The 13,919-nt window shown below is 52.7% G+C and overlaps 1 protein-coding gene across 6 annotated transcripts in view; it reads left to right on the forward strand.

Annotated features, from left to right (window-relative positions):
* The window catches only part of CLEC16A (C-type lectin domain containing 16A), a 197,255-nt gene that overhangs the window by 178,237 nt on the left and 5,099 nt on the right, over positions 1-13,919 (forward strand). For 5 of the 6 annotated variants that reach the window (XM_073214757.1, XM_017673785.3, XM_073214755.1 and 2 more), the window contains one exon: positions 5,889-6,050. In XM_073214757.1, coding sequence (XP_073070858.1) covers positions 5,889-6,050 — 162 coding nt within the window. Of the gene's footprint in view, positions 1-5,888; positions 6,051-11,825; positions 11,948-13,919 lie in introns of all 6 variants that reach the window. The other variant, XM_073214758.1, reaches the window with a different exon arrangement.

Here is a 13,919-nt window from a genome sequence, read left to right on the forward strand (position 1 = left end):
GTTCAGTTGGGACTTCTTCCCTGCTCCTCAGAGATGTAGGAAACCTTTGGCTCAAACCCCCCAGTCATCTAGCCTGCATCAGGCTAGCCTTCCCATCCTTTAGTCTCCCATGGTCCCCACTGTTCCAGGCCTTGGGTCACATGTGTAATCTATGCGGCCTGGTGTGAACCCACACAGAAATTCAGTCCCTTCACTGGTTTCCACCAAAGAAGTCCATTGGTGCCACCCAAGGAAAGAAAGACTTGATGGAATGTTTCATAAAGATTTGGGGGCTGTGGGGAAGGTCCCCTCCTGCATCTCAATTGCCCCTTCCACTCTTTTTCCTCATGCCACCACTCCCAGACTTGCCCCTGGGAAGTGCAAGGCACCTTTCCCTACACCAGAAGCTTTGGGGGCCAGTCAGTGTCTGTCCCTATAGCACAGCCAACATCCCAGCCTTAACAAAGCTTTTTTGTAACTGTCCATTAAGATTAGGTTAAATTACTTAATAAAGAAAGACCGAAACAAAAACTTACTTCCCTCTCAGGTAGAGGAAGCCTGGATAAAAGTAGTTAAGGGCTTCCCAAAGGCATCAGGGACCCCAGCTCCTTCCTACTCAGTGCTCTGCCGTTCCCGATAGTGATTCATCCTCATGGCCCAGCATAGTTGCTGAAGTTCCAGCCGTCACATGCCGTGTTTCAGGAGGCAGGATTGAGGAAGGCATATCTCTCTGCATTTAAGAAGCCTTCCTGGAAATACAACATGCTACTTGAGGCCACAACTCAACCATGTGGCTATGCCTGGCCTCCAGGTTCTGTAACTGCAGATGAAGGGGAGAGTGGGTATTGAAGACAGCTCACAGTATTAAATACACAGTCCAAAGCCCTCTTAATGGCAGAGGATACCAGGTGCTCGCTGTTAAAGCAATGATGGTCACTGCACAAAATAGCAAACCATCTTTGTAATCAAGTCTCTTATGCCCTACCATGGAGGACCAACTAGTATACAGCTGATGAGGGCCCAAGGCAAGATAGGGCAGGAACACGGGAGAAAACACGACCCCACCAGCTGTGGAAACTCTTGCTGGAAAAGAAAAGATAGAAAAGAGGCAAAAGGGAATTCCAGACCAAGGGAACAGCCCAGCTGAGGCGGAACGGATAGCAAGTGGTTCTTTCCATGCAGTCCGGGGACCCACTTGGTGGACTAGAGGCCGGTCAACCCTGTCGCGACAGGCGCCCCCGTCCCCCACAGTGGTTCTGGGGGATAGGGTTTGTGGAGGGAGCTGATGGGAAAGGTCTCTGGGAGCTGGGACTGCCCTGAGTCCTGTGGACTTGACCAATAATCTAAGGATAAATAGCAGAGATTAGCAGCTGGGATGGAGAAGGAACCAGGTCCCTCCCTCCCACCAGTTGCTGCCACGTGTAAATGGGGTCCAGAAATGCTAGATATTTCTATTTTGTGAGAAGCCAGAAGTCTAGATCATGTATGTAAAATCGCCCCATGTGTAAATAATGGTACCTAAAACCAACCAACAAACAAACACGGTGTGAGCAAAGCAAAACACATCTGCCAGCCCCTGGGCTGCTGCTGGCCAGCTCCAGATCCTGACCCATGGAGCAGCCTGGTCCCCCTCGGGGGAGCCTTAGTGGGGGTGGGGGGGGTGAACCAAGTCTATTCAAGAGGCGTTTTTCAGGATCTTTGCCTACCTTCCAAAAAAGTCATGGGGTTCAGATCGAATTCAGATTTATAGGTAAAAAGAAAACTACCGAGACCTGTTAAGGCGAGATAGCCTCACTGATGGCCTTGTTTTCACATAGAGGCGAGGAGGCCCACAGAGGAGACGGAACTTGTCCAAGGTCACAAAGCCATTTGGACAGAGCTTGGACTCAAACTTGGGGTTCTGACTCCCAGCTCAGTGCTCCCTCTCTCAGTGGGCCTAAAATAGAAGGCTGACCTTTTTTGTGGTATTTTTGTGCTTGACAAATGCCAGAGAGTTACTCATGAGTTCATCTTCCCAGAATAACTGGCAGAATGGGAGCAGAGAGAAGCAGGAAGACCCCCGCCTGCCCTGTGAAACCTGGGGCTCCTGGAAAGTGGGGGATGCATCTAGCCATTGGCACAGGTCCACCTGCTTCTGGAGCACTGTGCCGGGCCCCAGCATCAGGGAGGTTCCCAGTGAGCCTGGGGGAGAGAGCTTTGGAGGCCAGAACAGGGGTGTGCTAAGGACCCAAGAGCTTAATTAAGCTTGTCCAGCTCCCAGGCAGCCTGTGTCCCTTCCTTCATCCTCCCCTCTTTTTCTGTTTTAAAATATTTTTAGTAGGACTCTTGGACAATTTGGACAAACACAAAAACTAAAACTAAAATTCATTTAATAAAACCACCTGGCTGTCCCACGACCTCAGCTTCCACCCGTCTGTTTGCTCTGCTCCTCACAAGGAGGGAGGCAGGGCCTGAATTTCTTTTTTTCTTTTTATGCAGTGAAAGCATGTAGGGCATGGTTTTTCTGACCTTTTTTCATTTACTGTGCCTTGAGCGTTTCTCTCCACTTTCAATGTCCTTTTATAACAGCATTTTTAATGTCAGCAGAGGTTTCATCATCCAAACGTATTAGATTTGTTTGGCCTTTCCCTAATTGGTGGACATCTCAGTTGTCTCCAGTTCCCTATTCCACACACCAGTGCTTTGACCATCTGCAGCATCAATACCTAGACGGGGAATCAGGTGGCATGAAAATCCATGTGGCCTTTGATACACATTCTGCAGGCTCTTCTTGAGACATACTCAGGGAGAGCCAAGAATTTTATCGGCTGGAGAAGATCTCAGGGAGGGTGTTTGCCTGTGCCCTGCTCCCATGATCTCTGGCTCATCTGTGTATTTTCAAGTTCTTGGCAATCCACACGTTTGACTCGCACCCAGAAAGCCCCTTGGCGTCTCCACCAAAGCTAGTTCATCAAGAGCTGCCTTGCTGGGACGAAGCATCAACAGGACAGGCGCTTGTCTTAAGTTCCCTCCAGAACCTTCCTGACCCTTTGACATGTCAGACTGACTCTCAGAGTGGTTGCCACCTCGATTTGGGAAGAAGCCCTCTTGAAATTGCCAGCAGAATCTGGGTACTCAGCAAAAGAAAAAAATCTCTGAGCCTTTCTGGGTCCCCAGTGCCATGAGGGAGGGGAGAGAAGAATTGAAAGGCTTGGGGTAAGGGGGGGAGGAGGTGAGGATAAGACGCATTTAGCTGCCTCTGCTCAGCTAGATCCGGCAAGTGGGTGGTATCAGAGGTTGGTGATTTTAGCTCATGCAAAAGGTGCATAGTATTGATTGCCAGTCTGTGGCTTGACCCCAGTCCATTCCCATAATGAAGGAACATTACTATCTTGAATGCAGTTTCAGCCTCTCGTGTGCTACCCTACCCTAGGTGTCTAACAGTAAAAAAAAAAAAAAAAAACAGGACTTTAAGGAACATGAGAGTAAATGTGTATTAAGAGATGGGGTGGGTTGACCTCAGGTGTCAACCCGTCATTCATCCATTCCAGCTGGGCCACTGTCAGGAGCATAATAGCCTTAGTCCCAACTCTGTTACCACACTCCCCAGCCCCTCTGTTCACAGCTCTGATAAATAAGTGGCTCCAGAGAAGCCATCTTGACGTTCTGATTTGTCAAGGGTGATTCATTTTTGCGTCAAGTAAGCAGCTTATAAACTTGGGGGTTTACCACTTGAAGTGAGTAAGAAGCAAGCAGCTCTCAGGCTGGTTCTGCGGGGCTGTGGCTGATTGACCCCCAGGGAGCCCTCCTGACTGGTGTTTGGATTCACCTCTGTGTTTGCCATAGTCGTTCTGAGGCTCCCCACCGCACATGCCAGTATAGCACACGAGGCCTCTCTGAGAACTCCAGCGCCTTACTGTTCTCTCGGCAAGCAGACCTCCAGTTGGTGGGGGTATCGTCCTCCACAGAGGAAGAGCTCGTAAAGTCCCCCGACGCGTTCCCACCAGGCCTCACATCTGCTTTGTCCTCATAACGCCTGAAATCAGGAGGGCCTGGCCCAGGATATAAATAGAGACTGGCTTTTAAGGGGCTGATGGTTAGACAAAAATAACTTCACACAAACCTTAGTACAAAATAGCCCATCCTTAGGGTGAATTCCTAGAAGTGGCCCAGTTTGAAAAAGACAGATGCACCACTATGTTTATCACAGCACTATTTACAATAGCCAAGAAATGGAAGCAACCTAAGTTTCCATCAGTAGATGAATGGATAAAGAAGATGTGGTACATGTACACAATGGAATATTATTGAGCCATAAGAAGAAAACAAATCCTACTATTTGCAACAACGTGGATGGAGCTAGAGGGTATTATGCTCAGTGAAATAAGCCAGGTGGAGAAAGACAAGTGCCAAATGATTTCACTCATCTGTGGAGTATCAGAACAACAGAAAAAGTGAAGGAACAAAACAGCAGCAGAATCACAGAACCCAAGAAAGGACTAACAGTTACCAAAGGGAAAGGGACTGGGGGACTGGGGAGGATGGGTGGGAAGGGAAGGAGAAGGGGGGGAGAAGAAAGGGGACATTATGATTAGCATGTATAGTGGGGGGGTGGACAGGGAGGGCTGTGCAACCCAGAGAAGACAAGTAGGGATTCTGTAGCATCTTACTACGCTAATGGACAGTGACTGTAATGGGGTATATGGGGGGGACTTGGTGAAGGCGGGAGTCTAGTAAACATTATGTTCCTCATGTAATTGTAGATTGATGATACCAAAAAAATAAATAGCACATTCCTGGTGACCAGGTTTTGGGGTTCCACTTTTTCCCAAGGTGGGATAAAACAGCAGCCCCCTGTCTGCCCCTGCCTGAATCCAGGCCCCTCCCTGGGTGAGGGGAAGTAGGCTCAGGAAGGGCAGAGCCTCGCCCAGGCTCTCCAGCTGGTAAGGGAGCTGGTCATGCATAGAATAGAACTCAGGCCACCCTGGTGCCCCAGCCTCCATCCTCTGCCAGGCTCGGCTGTTTCTTTCAAGGGCCAGAGAGAAATATTTCAGGCTTTATAGGCCCTGCGGCCTCTGCAGCAGCTACTCAGCACGGTCAGTGTAGCCAAGCAGCAGCCTCAGCTATATATGTAAGCACAGGACGGTGGCTGTGTTCCAGGGAAACTAAATACCAGTCGGTGGGCTGCAGTTTGCTAGCCCCTGCTCAGCACCCTGCCACCTTTCTGAGGTCTGACAAAGGCGTACCTTCTGGAAGAAGTATCAGCAGGAGCTGGACTGTGCAAGGTCCAGGTTGTACAGGGGGTACAATTGAGGTTTGGGGCTGGCTGGGCTGAGTGGGCTCAGGCAGTGGACAGGTTTGATGTAGCTGGCCAGGAAGGCCCCACTCGCAGCTAGAAGGAGAACTGACCCCCCCGCCCCCACCCCAACTCGGCTTTGCTTCTGAACTATGGGGCAGAAGCAGCGAGGTCCATAGCACCTTTACTGGGGTCCTGTCCAGCTCCCAGGCGGCTGAAGCAGGACCCATCCACATGGTCTACACAGGCTCTGGGATCATCTATGAAGCATTTGTGTATCTAATAAATAAAATCAGGAACTGCAGCCCATTAGAAAAGCATACTGTAGAAAGGGCAGGAGTCAGGGTCTGCAGAAGCATGCAGCTGCTGGGAGAGGGGCTCTCGCAGAAGGGCCCCCTTTCATTGGAAGGAGCGCATCACTCTCACCGCATGCCTGGCCCTGTTCTGTCGTGTCCCGTGACCAGCGAGGTCAGCTTGCCCCAAGAAGCGGACCAGACTCTGAAGGCCAGGTAGGTGGGTTAGTGCAGCCCCTGCCTTTGAGGCAAGGCTTGCCCCGCAGGGTCTCACACACAGCCGGGGAGGGTGGCACAGCTTGTTTCCTCCCGCGTGGTCACGTCATCATCTTGTTTTGTAGGCTTCGCTGTGGCCCAGTGCATAAACCAGCACAGCTCGTCCTCCCTGTCCTCGCCGTCACCATCCACCAGTGGGAGCCCTGGCGGCAGCGGGAGCACCAGCCGTGGTGACTCGGGAGGTGCCAGCTCATCCTCTACCCCGTCTGCCACCCAGAGCCCGTCAGGTACTGGCTGCATGCCAAGGTGCGGGGGGACTTTGGGGAGCCCATAACCCCTCAACACTGAGACCGCTGACGCCATGTTTGGGGCCGTGGCCATCCCGGGGGTTCCACGTTCGCTCTAACGTGACGTTGCCACCCAGCCAGCTGGTTGAGCTCCCAGCAGAGAGATGTCACTCCTTTTACAGACAGATCCACTGCAGGCCGCCCTTGACAGAGAGCTGCAGGGGATGGATGCCGAGGCTACACCCACCCTGTTATCGCCGCCAAAGTCTTGGGTGCTGTGAGGAGGGGTCTCCCAGATGCAATTATTTGAACCCTAGCAAAGAATCCTGTCCCTGCTCTTCTTTTTTTTTTCCCTCCATAACATACTGGTTTCCTCTTTAAATGGTGAAATCCAGCTGCCTGGGACCGGGGGTGTATCTGGCCATACTTTTGAGAGTCTGTCAGGATGTGCTAGAGTCCTATCTTGCCCCCTTGTAATTTACACAAACACAAGCATGGCAGGGAGAGACCCAGTGAGCAGGGAGCCCAAAAGGAGGTGTGTGAGTGCCCCCCAGTCCCCGCCCCCTGTGTCAGTTGCCATGAGCCTCTTAGATGAGCACTTTGCTCTGCTGCATAAGGTCAGGGAGTAGACACCAGCCTTATTTCCTGAACATCATGGCCTGAAATGCAGTCAGAGGAGCAGGGCCTGAGCGGGGAGGGTAGCAATGGCCGTGGGAGTGCATGATGCTCCACACCCCAGCAGTAGGCCCCCCGCTGGGTCTGCAGAGCCCCAGGCGTCTCTGATTTGGGAGACCCTGGTGACTCAGTGTCCTTCTCTGTTCCCCCAACGTCCCATCCAGACCCCTTGCCCACTGTATTTCAGGGGCACCTGACCAAGCCCTTGCTAGGGATTGATGGGTCATGATGAAAGTGATATGCCAGGGCATAAGCCACCACGGGCCCCTGACCACGGCCCTGCAGCACCAGAGGCAGGATCTCTTTGGGTGACCAGAGTCTCTCTAGAGTTTTCAGCATCTGCCTTCCCCAGCAAACAGTTAACCCAGCGTGGTCTCCACGCCTCCGGCTCAGGGCACCTCAGCCTACCTGCACACCCCCTACCCCGAGCATCCCCTGTCTACATCTACGGACATTCACAAGGCCTAGGAGCAAGGGCACCCTCAGGCCTCCTCGGTTAGACGTGCCCAGCTCCTGCCCCCGCTGGGGGAGACATTGCCTTTTCTGAGCTATTCTGAGCCTGAGTTAAGGTTGGCTGAATACCTGAGACGTTGCTGCTGCCCTTCTTGGGCTCGTGGCTGGGAGATTCAGATGGAGCCTTCTCCAGAAGCCGAGAGCAGCCTCAGCCTCCCTCTGAAGCCTCGTGTCATGCAGGTGCTAGGGCCAAAGTGCTGGGTTGTGTGTCTGTACCCATGTGTGCACCCATGTGCTGCCTGCCTTTGCACGTTTCTCTGTCTGTGTTGTGTGTACCCAAAACACACATATACTTAAAATTGCATTTGGGTGAAAGGGCTCTTCCTCGTGTGGCTGTGCACGCCCTTCTTTCATTCTTAAGCAGGCACAGCCAACAGCTAAGCAAACAAATGAGCCGGGAACTTCTTTACCTAAAACCGAAACCAGCAGAGACCTATATTATCAATGTTGGGCTGTGCACACAGGTGTTCATCTAGCATGGCCGAGGCTTTGGCTCTGCGCCTTCCCTCAGAGGCTCAGCCCACAGTGCCTAGTGTTTTCTTCTTGGCCTCCCTCAGCCCCTCCATCCCTACCCCCACCATCCCCTGCACGGTGCCAAGGACATGTCTTCTCATTGCAGAAACGTAGGGGCTGTTAGGCCAGCTGTCAGGCAGCCAGGCAGTTCCAGTCCATAAGCGATGATCAAGCCGTCCTGGGTGTCTGCCCCCATTCGGTGCATCCCCGGCAGGCCTGTAGAGGCAAGCGTGTGAGTCCCCATTTTTTATGCTGCCTGACAGTAAAAGCCTGAGGCCCAGCCTGCCTGTCTGGATCCCTGCAGACCCTGGGATAACTCACCTCCCGATGAAGGGCTGGCCCCTCAGGCAGCCTGTGCTTTACTCTTAACCGAGGCCCTAGCTGCTAATCCCTGGAGGGAGATCGCATCAGAGGCCACAGCTGCTCCCTGTCGCAGGTGCCTGGCCACAGGAGCCAGCTCTGTCCCCAGGCCCACAAGCTGGGACCACAGCTCTTGGAAAGACCACCATTCACTTGCCTCTGAATGCCGAACTTCTCGTCCAGCCTTCAGCCTCCCAGTCCATCCAAACAGCAGCATGCGGGATTTCCATGGCGTCTGTAGGGGCAGGACCACCAGATGGTCCCAGTGTCTGCCTGGTATCCTACTAGCCATGCTGGACAGAAACCAAGAACAGGAGAAGGAAGGCGGTTTTTGTCAGGACAGGCGCCCCATCGTCCAGTTTCCTGGTTCGGCTTCAGCCTGGAGTGGTAGCCCAGCATTCGAGCGTCTGATTTGGAAAGGCCGGCCCTGTGTGGCCCTCTCCAGGCTTTCCATTCACAGGGCCTGGCCACAGTCTGCCAGAGGCAGCATCCTTGAGGGCCACTCTGGAAAAGGGGATGGGCCAGGTCCTCTCCCTAAGCCCACCCAGTCCGGACAGCAGAAGACAGCTGAAGCCCCGCCAAGGGGCCACTTGTCTTCAAAGTGCTTGTGCTGAATCAGAGGCATGTTCCAATTTCCAGAGCTTCTGTGTCCAGGAGGTTTCCAGTGTGGAGAGCAGCTTCCAGGACCTTTGCAGCTGGAATTAGCAAACTCCAGTGGTTACTTTGCCCTTGGAGCCACGCTCTACACTGTCAGGTGTTTGCTTAAGAAAGTGCCTGAGGGGAGCCGGCCATCCGGGGATGGGACAGGCTGTTTTCCATGTCTCCACACCACAGTTTTGAAACCCACGTTTGTGCAAGGATATCCAAAGCCAGGGCTGGCCCTTGCACAATGTTAGCAGTTGATATGGCATGGGCAACCCACCACTCAGCCTTCTCTGTGGACACCCACTGCAGTGTCCCAGTAGTTTGAGCTCCTCCCCAAACAGTGCCCCCTCCTCTGGGGGGCCAGGCACTTCACAGGCACCACCCACCCACCCATTGACCTGCCACACTACACCTCACATTATACAGGTGAAAACCTAGGGACTTAGAAAGGTCAAGCAGCTTGGCCAGGATGTTGCAGCCAGTAAGTGTAGCCCAGGGGACTCTCACTGCAGTTGCTAAGCCTGTCCCAGGTGCCTCCAAGGGCTGTCCCAGTTGACATGCACACATCTCTTCTTCCGGTGTGCATGGTGCTCTAGGGCCCAGATGGAAAGCCGCAGCCCATTCACAGAGGCCCGGGTAACCATGTAGCCCAACCAGGGAAGGTGGGGCTGTGCGGTTCCTATCAGGGGAAGCCTGGTGGTCCCCAAAATCAGCACAGTGGACCCCAGATGGCCACATCTCTGCCAGCCCAAGTGGGTTCATCTGCAAATGAGAGAGTGAAACTGTTCTGATACTCAGTTGTGTTTTCTGGCTCTACCTTCTTTCCAGCCCAAGGGAGCTTCAATTTCCTGCCTGGGTTTGAAAGAAACCCATATTTATCCCAAATACAGATTTTTCTCAGCTTCTCTTGAGACCTTCAGTCTGAGTGACTCAGGTTTTGTGAACGTCAGACCCAATCTCAGTAGGGTCTCTCTGTAGGGTCCCTGACCCCACAGCTTATGGGTGGGTATGAGTGGCTTTTTGCAAATGCTGGTCCTCAAATCAGGTCCAAGAGGTGCCCCAGACTGAAGGAAAGGGAGCAAGTGGATGCTCTGCGCCGGATGAACTAACCAGAAAGAGTTGGGAGCAGGGGCTTATATTTCCATTGTCAATGATTTGCCTGTTGACACTGTGCCCAAGGGGATTTATGGTCCAGTTTGAACACCCAGTGTATGAGTTAACCTGTTCCCACCATCCTTTAAAGAAAGTACTCTGACATCGTCAAGTCTTTGAGAGCTGGGTGCCCCACGCTGCAGACGCATCCAGGAGCCCAGCACCTCGTCACCCACTCATCCGGCAGAGATGGCCTGAGGGGCCTCACTGTTCCCCAGTGAGAAAATTGCAGGGTTGGCATCAGCACTTTTTTTCCCTAAGCATTGAATGGTTTCAGAAGCTGAAATTGCTGAGAACAAATAGCGGGAAAGAGAAAAACAGACCCAGTTTTGGAACCAATGTAGCACTGGTAGGAATACTTTAGGAGTATTTTCCGGGCCATGCCCGTGCACAGACGCACATATGCACATACCAGTGCACAATCACATGCTCCCCACCGCAATCATGAGCACACACATGCACACTCACACACACGCCCTCAGACATGTGCCCACGTGAGAGTCTCATAAGAAAACCATCCCCTCCTCGGTGACCAATAGTGAGTGCCTTAAACAGCAACTCACGCCTCCGACCTCCGGATCTGTTGTATTTCACACGTATACTGAGTGATCCACCTTGAAGAGGAAGGAAAATCGTTTGTTAAAAAATGAAGTCAGAGTGAAGGCCAGCCTATTGTTTCCAATGTCCATTTTCTGAGCTCATAGATTTAGGAACCGTGGCCATTTGACTGTTCCCCAAGGCTTTATAGAAAGGCAGACAAGTCTGGTTCCTGTGGCCCAGGGTCAGAAGCCTGCTGGGTGAGGTTCTGCTCTGCCAGCCCTCCCTGCCCACCCTCACCTGCGCCCTAAGCCTGTTGTCAGAACGTGTGGCCATCACCCAGTGCACACACGGTCCCGCTGGGCCACCAGAGAGCCAGACGGCCCGAGGCTGACCCACTGAACTTCTAAGGGCAGAAACCCTGAGGAAGATGTGTTCTCTTTTCTTCCCAGTTTTCTTGGTGGCGTTAACTTTTTCTATTGTGGTGAAATATACATAACATAAAATGTGCCATTTTAACCATTTTTAAGCATACAGTTCAATGGCTTTAGGTACTTTCACCTTATGTTCTGTGGTACTGACTTTAAGCTTTGCTGTGATCCTGAATTTGGCTCAGAGGTTCTGGTTCCTTCTTTCCCAGTGAGATGCTCCTAACATTTTTGTTTCAGCTGATTAGAACCCACCCCTTGGCTACTTGGCACCTGGTCTCCGGTCTTCCTACTGTGGTTCAGTCTCGGTTTGCAAAGTTGACATCACCAGAGTGTCATGGGGAGAGCGTCACCTCATGGCTGGGGAGGGGTCTCAGAGGGCCTCACCCATTTGAGGCTTTCCCAGAACCTGCAGAGCTATGCTTTTGGCTTTAGGGTGGTGACACCGAGAACCATTGGCCTCATCAGTCGGGGTCAGAAATCCACTTGTTTCACTAGCTGGTTTGGCTCCGATCCCCCAACCACACACACACTACCCTCCTCAGACTGTCCCGGGATGCAAGGTTTTCATCCTAACTGCTGGTTCGCATCTAAAACTGACGGTCAATTTTGTCCTTCTGTCCCCTGAGGTTTCTCACCAAGACCAGATGTTGCTGATGACCTCAAGTCTCTCCAACAGGACTGAAACTTCGCTGTCTTTACCCCAATTGAATCCCATGAGCAATTTGGTTCTTAGCCATCCCGACACCACCTCTGGGTGCAGGGCTCGGGGTGTCACACCTGCATGGGGGCTGTGCCCCACACCCCAGCTGTGAGAACCTGCTGGGGCCCCACTCCCCTCACGCTCTCGTCGGTGCTTAGCATCCGTCGCTGCTCTGTGCCTTCTCCGTGTCACCCTTCTCTGTTCCGTTGTTAAAGGCTTTCTATGATCTGTCGCTGTGTTTCCCTCTAGTCAGGAGTGGCAGGAAAGGACGCCGGCGAGTGTTCAGCCTGTCGGAGGCCGACAGTCACGGCGGCCACTGGGTTTAGTGCTTCGAACGGCAACTGTCGCAGCACCTCTGGCAGTCAATTCAGGCAGGTCTCCTCCATTAGCCTCCATGGGCCCGGACGCCCCCGCCGCGCAGCAGGCTGAGCCACGCCAGGCCTCTGAGGACGCCGGGGCTAGAGCACGGGGGAGGGGCCTGGGCGGCGGCCCCAGAACCTTTCTCGAAGAGAGCCTCTCCTCGGCTTCCTCCAAAGCCTGCTCTCCGGCTCCCTTTCTGGCCCCATTCTTCTGAGGACCGAGGCTCCTGGCCCTTTACCCCAGGTCTTCCAAGCCAGACCCCAGCAGCCTGGAAATGGTCTCCTCCTCCATGAAATACTGGACAGGCCAGCATCAGGCTCCGCATAGACCCTGGGCTTGGGGAGGGGGTGCTCCAGCCCACTCCCCGCAGGTATCTCCAGTTTAGACCGTGACAGTTGGGCAGTAGAACTTGCCAAAAGCAACCCAGAAGTCAATAGCTTCTTTTTTTTCTTTTCCTTTTGCCCCTGGCCTTGCTCAGAACTGGGTGGAAGATTCGGTCACATTCCAGCCAAAGGCCAAAAGCAGTTTCACTCAGAAGTGCACTGGTGGCCGTGGCCCCACCGTCTCACCTCCTCGTGTCTAGCACACAGATAGCTGCCCAGTTGGGTCTGTGGGCTGCTGCCCGCAGCCAGCTGGCTTTGTAGGGCCCCTCGCTGCTGCCTCCTCCTGCGGTGTCTTTAGGATTTCCTGCACGCGCCCCCCACTTTTCCGTTGCGCTTGGCAGTCTGGAGCCTTTCGCCTTCTTTTGCATTTAAAAGCTGCTTCCTTTGAGCTTTGCCCTCCAACTCGCTGTGCTCCGCTGTCCTTTCCTTCCCTTACGTTCAGTCCCACCAGATTTCCCCTGGATACTGTCACTCACGTGGAGAAGGGTCCGCCAAGCCCCTGCCCCAAAGCCGCAGATCAGCTTCTGAGGGTGCTGGCAAGGACACAGGGGACCTGCTGCCTCGGTGTCAGCAGCTCAGAGCAGAGCTGTGGGGGAGCCAAGCGTCGCTCACGGAAATCCGGACATCCGGACTTCCCACTCAAGCCTCCCCTCCTCTCCCTGGCCATGGGCCACGAAGTCAGAATGTTCCCTGGATGCCTCAGTTCCTGGGCCAGTTCCCAACCTGTGGCCCTAGAGCTCAAAGTCACTAGCAAGAGAACAGAGCCAAGGGTTCAGCAGGAACCTCTGCAGCCCAGCACTTGACCAGAAAATATGTTCTGGGGTAATTTTCCCCCAGTGAAAACCTGGCAGGGTTCTCCTTTTTTTCCTCCTTGAATGGGTAAATTTGCAGGTCACATTCATGAAGCAATTCTTAGATTAGAAAAATAATAATAATAAGACAGTGTTGTGGGCAATGGGTAAGAATGGGTTATTTTTTTCCTTTTAAAAAAAATAGAGGCTATTTTTTAAGGGTAAAAATTGCCGCTTTTAATTAAATTGTGGGTTCTTTTCTGAAAGAAGAAACCAGTTTTTGTGGGTGTGGTATTGTTCGTTGGTTTGTTTTTAATATATTTTGATGGCAACTTCCCTCTATCCTTGATTATTCTTATCACCAAAACCCCCACTAGAGATCAGGGAAAGAGGTTCGCCAGACTATTTTGAGTGTCTTCATGCAAATGCAGGCTTGAGCAAAGAGGGACTTGTACATAGAAATTTTGAGAAAATGTGAAGGAAGCGCTCTGTAGCTCCGTCCTCAGCACAAAAGTGCCATTTGGAGAATTAGTTATTTGTAAACTGCCTGGTCAGCAGCGAACCTTACGTGTGCATCCATTTGTACATAAGCCCGTAGACATGCTCGCACACCTTTGCAATGAGGTAGAGGCCTCCAAGGGCAGGTGAGCCCCCCTCGCAAAGAACCACGAGCAGATTGTGCTGGGTGAGAACGTGAGCCTGGGTGTTGAAACCAGCCCATCACCACAAGACATCCTCATTGAATGGAGCAAATACACTGAAATTCAGAGAAACCAGAATGCGCAGGGGGGAGGGGGGTTTACTCAGCG

Source organism: Manis javanica, chromosome 10, assembly GCF_040802235.1.
Source record: "Manis javanica isolate MJ-LG chromosome 10, MJ_LKY, whole genome shotgun sequence".
Lineage (NCBI taxonomy): Eukaryota > Metazoa > Chordata > Mammalia > Pholidota > Manidae > Manis > Manis javanica.